This window comes from Mus pahari, chromosome 16 (assembly GCF_900095145.1).
Source record: "Mus pahari chromosome 16, PAHARI_EIJ_v1.1, whole genome shotgun sequence".
NCBI classification, from domain to species: Eukaryota; Metazoa; Chordata; class Mammalia; order Rodentia; family Muridae; genus Mus; species Mus pahari.
Window position 1 is genome coordinate 46,338,975 of NC_034605.1, and position 7,817 is coordinate 46,346,791.

The 7,817-nt window shown below is 39.6% G+C and overlaps 1 protein-coding gene and 1 non-coding gene across 2 annotated transcripts in view; both read right to left on the reverse strand.

The window, feature by feature from the left end:
- The window catches only part of Ranbp9 (RAN binding protein 9), a 74,557-nt gene that overhangs the window by 25,066 nt on the left and 41,674 nt on the right, over positions 1–7,817 (reverse strand). The window contains exon 6 of the mRNA XM_021215456.2: positions 4,577–4,599. Coding sequence (XP_021071115.1) covers positions 4,577–4,599 — 23 coding nt within the window. The remainder of the gene's footprint in view (positions 1–4,576; positions 4,600–7,817) is intronic.
- LOC115065650 lies at positions 17–120 on the reverse strand. Its single transcript, XR_003845419.1, has one exon. It is a non-coding gene; the product is annotated as a U6 spliceosomal RNA (small nuclear RNA).

Below are 7,817 nucleotides of genomic sequence, written 5' to 3' on the forward strand. Positions count from 1 at the left end.
TCCCCCCCTATCCCCCAAAAGTATGGAACACTTCACCAATTTGCAGGTCCTTGCACAGGAGCCATGCTAATCTTCTCTGTATCGTTTCAATTTTAGTGCATGTGCTGCTAAAGTGAGCACACTTTGGGGACTTTTAATGCAAAACTAAAACCTCAAAAGTATAATTTCAAAGGAAGAGACAAGTCTGAATATTCAAACTAAGATGCATTCAAATATACCCTAAGTTATTAAAGTGAAGAAAAAAAAACCTCACCAAATATAAAAAGAAGTTATCTTCAAATACACACAGACAAAATGCCAGATCCCTTCTTTTTGCTGTTCCTGACTTGCATTTAAAGAGATCATGTACTGAGTATTCTCTAATGCCAATTTCACTCCTTAGAATCACTGTGAGGTGCTTGCTGCCACTACACAGATGCACAAACTGAGAACCAGAAGTTAAATAACTTGTCCGGGGTTGCTCTACTACCAACAAGCCCAACAAGCAAACTCAGCACACGCTGCCAACACTAGAGCAAGTGTCATCTTCATCCTGGGACTCCAGCTCCTCCCACTCTAGAGTCTGGATGTGAGCCTTGTTTCTTTGCTTTTATCTGTAGTTATCACAAATATCTTCACTACAAAACAAGGTAGATATACTTAAAAATAATTTCAACAGCAACATAAATCAGAAACAAAGTAATATGTCAAAATGAATACAAAATTTTATTAGATTATTAAGATATGGGATAAGACAAATTATTGATTCTTTGTGGTGGGGAGATTATGGTTATGTATTTTCTACTTTATTGTGACAAATCTCAGGTGGCCTTGAACTCAGCCTCCCCAGTGTTAAGATTGCAGGTGTGATCCATCATGCCTAGCTTTAACTCTTCATAATCAGCAGAATTAAAACATTAAAAAAAGTAAACCCAAAGCAGGTAGACACTCAATACAGTCTTCTCATTTCAACACTTAGAAAACATGAGACCTGAGACAATCCAAAAGCACACAGCTTGTTAACGGCATCGTGTAAAAGGAAAAAATTCTTCTAGCATGACAAACTTTTCATCAAAATCCATCACAGAATTAATTATTAAATACTTTTAAAATAAAAATATAAGGAACCAAAGACATCAACAAAGGAGCAAGACAATTCTGTAATTTAAGGACAAAAACTATAAGCTTAAGGAGGAGAGGTTTACCATGCAATTATATACATTTAGAATATAGATAGGAAATTCCTTTTTTAAAAATTTATCACCCCCACCAGGCAGTGGTGGTAAACAACTTTAATCCCAGCAGGCAGATCTCTGTGAATTCCAGGCCAGCCTGCTCCTACAGGAGCAGGAGTTCTAGAACAGCCAGGGCTACACAAAGAGAAACCATGTCTTAAACATTTTATTCCTACTAAGGGACACATTCAAGTGAATATTTAACAATTTAAGTTTTATTCTATTATAATTATTTCTTCTAAAAACAGCAAAACAGTAACAACAAAAAACAAAAGCAAATAATGTATCTGTGGCAACCATGTTTCAAGTCAGCTTGTAGCCTTGGAAAGTAGTGTTGTTCTAAATGAGCAGGACTAGAGATGGCTATGCAGCTAAAAGCCCTTGTTGCTTTTACAGAGGGCCCAGGTTCAGTTTCCAGCACCCACATGGCAATTCACAACTGTCTATAACTCCAGTTCCAGGGAGTCCTACTGCAGCCTCTGCTAGCACAAAACATGCATGTAGTATGCAGATATACATGCAGGCAAAACATGACTATACCTAAAATTTTAAAATCTTAAAGGAGAACAGCTAATGACAACAAAAGGAATATATATGTACCAATTTCAAACTGAATTAGTTTTTTTTTTAAAAGATATTTCTCAAACAAGGGAAAAATATTTTTTAAAAATATAAGGTCTAGTAGAAAGTGATATAAGGTCCCAGGAGGCTGGGAAAGGATCATCATAGGTTCCAGCCAAGCTGGGTTTCAAACAAACAACAAAAGGATGTAAGGTTGTCAGAACTGTGTAAAGATGCATGACCGAAGAATAATACAATACAGTCAAGGACAAGATTTTTTGCAAATCTACTCCCCCAGGATTCAATGCTCCAAATAACTCAAAAGAAAGCATAGATAAGGGACATATAAGTATTTTCTAAGCAATCCCTGAAAGGGAAAGACTAGTTTCCTTTATTCTTGCAGTAGAAAAGTGAAGTACAGCATGTGGAAGCCCTAGAAGACTTTAGAGCCCTAGAGCCCTAGAGACCCAGGCCATCAAAGGAAACCTGTAAGAACTACCACCATGTTTACCTTGTTCAGTAACACAAAGTTGCCACTGCCTCACTCTACATGGGGCTAGGGGAGGCTACCACACACCAGCAGAGAGGGACAGGAATCACTACAAGCAGACAAAACCCACGCATTGCTAAAAACCAGGTATGCCTCTGCTGAATGATCCCTGCTATGTTGGCAAACCAAGAGGCAAAGAGAACTACTACAGCACAGCCACCCACTTATGTGCTTTAACATGCTCAGGGCATCAACAGCAAAATGCCCAGCAACAGAACCCTGTAATAGTTACAAGTGTTTTTATGAAAGATCCCCCAATAGTTAAGGATGCCATCATCTTACCTGCAGAATTTACCTGCAGGGTAGGCTCAGTGGATAAGAGAGTTTGCTGTGAAAGCAGGAGAAACTGAGTTTAAGTCCCTAGGACCCATGTAAAAGCTGGGCATGATTATATGTGCATGCAATTTCAATGATGGGGCAGGGACGGTGGATTCACACCGGAAAACAGCAAGCTTCAGGTTCAGTGAGGGCAATAGAGGAAGACTCCTAATGTTTTCTTACTTTGGCCTCAGGGTGTGTGTGTGTGTGTGTGTGTGTGTGTGTGTGTATGTGTGTGTACACGCAAGCGCACACACACTCCAGTACACACACAGACGCTACCTTGCCTGTCACCACCACAAAGTTCTATTTCCTTGGCCTGCTGCCAAGCTTCCCTGCCATGATAGCCTATCCCTTGGAATCAGAAGCCAAAACAAGTTCTTCCATAAGCCATTTTTGGTAGTGTTTTGTCACTTATCTTTATCTTAGCAACTGGAAAGTAATACAGCATCTCCCTAGATCTGTATCTTCAGCTGGCTTTCAGCCAGGTAGTCTTTCTTACCTCACTAATTACTTCTCAATTTCTTTTTGATAGTTTCTTATTTTCTCCTAAACGTGCCATGCCCTAGAAGTCTGTCTACTTCTCTTCTGTGTCAACACACCTGCAGTTGTCCACGTGCACTTAAAACTTGAACACTTAATCTTACCATAATTCCAGTTTGCAAACCCAACTGTGTATGTGACCATATTTGACTCTTCTACCCAACTAAGAATCACCCTGCCCCCCAAAATGTTCCAACAGATGTTGTTGTGGTGTCTACCAGGAAGGTTATGGCAGAAGGATGCCTGAGCAATTGCTCAAGTAGGAGTTTAGGGGCAAATGGTGCAACATGTAGAGCTCCCACCTTAAGATTATAAGACCAAGTGCTGGGGTGTAGCTCACTGCTAAGCTTTTGCCAACCATGTGCAGGAGTCTGAGGTCTGATCCTCAGACACAAAGCAATAAGCAAAGAAAGCTGCTCTGCTCATCACCAAGCAGCCCCACCTCCACCACCGACTCTCTCAAAAGGTCCTCAGGCCTACCGTCCTAAGTCGGCTCCGCTTTCTTTTTTAAAAAAGATTTATGTGTATGTGTATGAATACAAGATTACAGAGGCCAGAAAAGGGTGTCAGATGCCCTGGAGCTCGAGTTACAGGTAGTTATGAGCTGCCTGACATGGGCTCTGGGAACTGAACTCTGGTTCTCGGGAAGAACAGTGTATGTTCTTAATTGATAAGCCATCTCTTTAACCCCCAAACCTGGTCTTCGACTCTGTCTGACCACTGTTCTTTCTCTTAAATACTCTTGTCCTGCATATCCACTGACCTACTCTGTCCAAGTCTCAGCTCAAGTTCCACTTTGAGGAAAGCACATAACTTCTACAGCTCTTTCTCTCCAAAGTACATAAACTTCAAAATACAACAATTCACTATTTTTCATGTGCTCATTCTGTAAATTTCCTTACCGTAGACACTAATCTCAAAACCCAACTCTAGAAATCTTTACTGGCTAATTGACCCAAAAGTACAGGAGCTGATGGTGACAGGTCTCCAACATACCTTAGGTGAATGCACAGTTACAAGTGTACAATCCTAGCTGAAAAGCTCAGACATAACCAGGAACCATAGTTTAAATGAGCTCATAGTATCAAAAGAGTGATTGGGGCTGGGGGAATAGCTCAGTGTAAAGGAATGCTTATTGCACGGGAAGCCACAGGTCCAATCCACAAGCAAAGCTTTCTGGGTGTTTTAGGTAATCCCACTTGAGCTGTGCAGCAGGACGCAATGCGTTTGGAGCATTTTTCTGAAGCTCCAAAGGCCTGGAGAAGGGTCCTCTGTCTATGGCCAGCTCATGCACTTAGATTGAGGGAGGCTGCTCCACATGTCTACTTCTAGATTCTTGAACTTCTTTTAGTTAAAAATAAATAAGATCTTTCAAAAAATCAGGTCTTACCGGTAAGTCAGTGAAAGCAATACCTAAAAAGAAAAAAAGAAAGGTATTAGTGGCTTTTTTCGAAGGCAGGTAATATTAAAAAGCTAAATATCTAACTAAAGCAATGGGGGACAACAGGAAAGGAAGAAGAGGTGAAAGAAAAGCCTAACGTTGTGTGACTGCTGTCCTATAGAGATCATTAGTCCTATTGGTCACATACCCTTAGATAAGCCCTCAGTGCTGTATGAGAACACTGGCTGCAGCCGTGTCAGATTTGATAGCTTCACCCAAAAGCTGTATTATCCACCTCAGTACTAAATGCTGGTCTAGATTTAGCGTTTATAAAATTTGAGGTGGGAGCTAAGCATTGCAGTGCGTGCCTGCAATCCCAGCACTCAGAAGACAGAGGAAGCTCAAGTCACCCTTGGCAACACAGCAAATTCAATCTGAGCTTGGGGAGACTCTGTCTCCAAATATCAAAAATAAATAAAAACTACTTTACGTAAAAGGAACAGACATTTTCTATTAAAAAAAAAAAAGTGAACACAAGAAAGCATTGTACTTATTTCTAAACAACAAAACAAAACACAGTTTCTTGACAGGATGCCTGTTATCCTAGCACTCAGGAAACTGAGTTACAAGGACCTCTATATCAGGCTAGTCTTGGCTACATGCTGAGACCCTGTCTCAAAACACAACACAACAAAATAAATCTATTCTTTCTTGAAGGACAGAGAGTGCACCTGAATGTCTCAACAGGAATTTCAACATAGCCATGTGCCAAATATAACTGGAACAGCAGTAATGGCCTAAGTATACTGGCAGTCTTAACTAAAAAGAATACAACAAACAAGGTTAAGTATTTCTATAGCATCTCACTATACTGTTTTAAAAAAGTAACATCTCAAGTAAGGGCCGATGAAACCGCCTCTGTACACATTGGAAGCATACGAACAACCCTAGCACAAGCACCTCTCTTGTTCTGACAAGCATCAAAAGTGTAAGAGCATCTAGTACTATGCTGTGCCAAGAGAAAAACAATCTTACCTGAAGCTTTCTGACTCTATTTATTATAGTAATAAAGTAAAAAGGCACAGAGAATATAAATATCATAGGCTGAACAATTCTAAGCTGAAAATCCAAACTCTAAAACTAACGGTGCCATGAGGGCCAAGTTCTACCACAACACATGTGATAGGTCATGTTCAAAACGCAGGCAGCCTAAAAACAGGGCATAAAATGACCGTTAGTTTATATGTGTCAGGCACATATGAAACTCAAGTGATATCTTCTGCTCACACTTGGGTTCCATCCCATAGGTATCTCCCTACAGATATATACACACAAATATCCTACAATCCAAAATCTTCCATGTTTCTGGTCCTAAGCACTTCAGAGCTATTTAACTTGTGATTTATTTTTGCATGTAAAAATGCTTGTGACTGGTAAAGCTTGACACAGCCTCACTACAGCTTCACTCTGTGGATAGGAGCCAAATATAAAAACTTACTCCAAAACCATCAGGAAATTAAGCAATACGAAAAAGTGAGAGGACATCTTAACAAATCGTCATATCATTTTAAAAACACTTTAATGTAGCCTAATTATTTTTCTCAAAGATATGTGCTTGTAAGTCTCTAAACTTACATTGTTTTACTAAAAATTCTTTGTCAGTAGTTATTAAAGTTTTTGCTCTTTATCAAGAACGCTAATAAAAATTCCAGATTAGCTCCAGAGATCGGCACTTTTGGCCGTGGACAAATAATCATGCACACCTACACAGTTCAGGGCCACAAACAGGTGCCTAGAGAGGAAGTTGGGAGAACTACCCACATTTCACTTTTCAAGCTCGTTCCTGACCCACCAAGAAGCTTTCTGAAATGTTATCTTTAAGTAACAAATGATGTCTGATTAAAAAAAAAAAAAATTGTTACTTTAATTCTCTTATTTTTCCAAATAAACACCTCTCCATTTTTCTTTATATAGTAAGTACATGTTCAATTTTGAAAATTTGGCTTCAGACAGGAACACAGCTCTGCCAGTCTTATTGTAGAAATATCCCTCTACAAACGCCCTTGGGAATAGGAACGGACAGGGGCCAACTAGGTAGTGCTTTCTAGGTAGTAACAGTGTCTCTGTCACCACTATTCAACTCAGCCATGGCCCCAGGAAAGCAGCCACAGAAAACCGTAACTGATGGAAAGGAATCAATGGGTGGAGCTGTGGTCTACTGCAGCTTCGGCGGTCAGCGGCCTCTCTTAGGGACGCTCAGTTCCCAGGGATAACTTCTTTTAACCAGGTCACCTCTTCAGCCGAGGCACCCGACAGAGGAACCTAGCGTCTGCAACTACTCAGGCGTCACTTCAGTTTTCTCTAATGAGCTCACTGTGGCAGCCATGACAGGCACTCTGTTTCTATAAACTAAGAAATGTTCAGTAAGTTGTCTAAGGTCACATGGCAAAGAAGCCTCTTGAGTCAAACCCAGTCAAAACTGACTGCAGGGCTCCGACTAACCATTATTGTATTACCTATGTGCTCAATATTTATGAATTTATAAATACCATCAAACATTTCAAATTTATAGAAAACTAGAACGTAATTCCATCATTAGATACCCTTTTCTTAAGCATCTTACCTTTTAAAATGGCTTTCTTATTCAATGAAAGGGTTTGACTTAAATGTTTGTGAAAATCTAATAGGAAAAAAATCACATCACCTGTGATCTTCCCATCTCCCAAAATAAAATTTCTTCTCTGAAAAGTTTAAAAAATTAGTGTTAAAAAGGCTAATCGTGGTTTTCTAAAAATGTCTTGTTTTGCATTTTTGAGCTGTCAAACCCAAAAGCAGACTTCCCTTAAGTTTATCATCTTAAACAGTTTAAACAGCTGGTACAAAACTAGTGTCAGTTAAGTACTTTGCATATAGTCTGCATGGGGTCATTAAATGATACATGGACAAGAGTAACTTGTTGGGTTTTTTTTTCCCCCAAGACCTGTAAGAACTTTTAAGTCACATAAAAGAGAAGAGTTTCAAAGAAGAAGAAGGAGGAGGAGGAGAAGGAGAAGGAGAAGGAGAAGGAGAAGAAAGAAAGAAAAGAAAGAAAGGAAAGAAAGGAAAGAAAGGAAAGAAAGGAAAGAAAGGAAAGAAAGGAAAGAAAGAAAAGGAAAGAAAGGAAAGGAAAGGAAAGGAAAGGAAAGGAAAGGAAAGGAAAGGAAAGGAAAGGAAAGGAAAGGAAAGGAAAGGAAAGGAAAGGAAAGGAAAG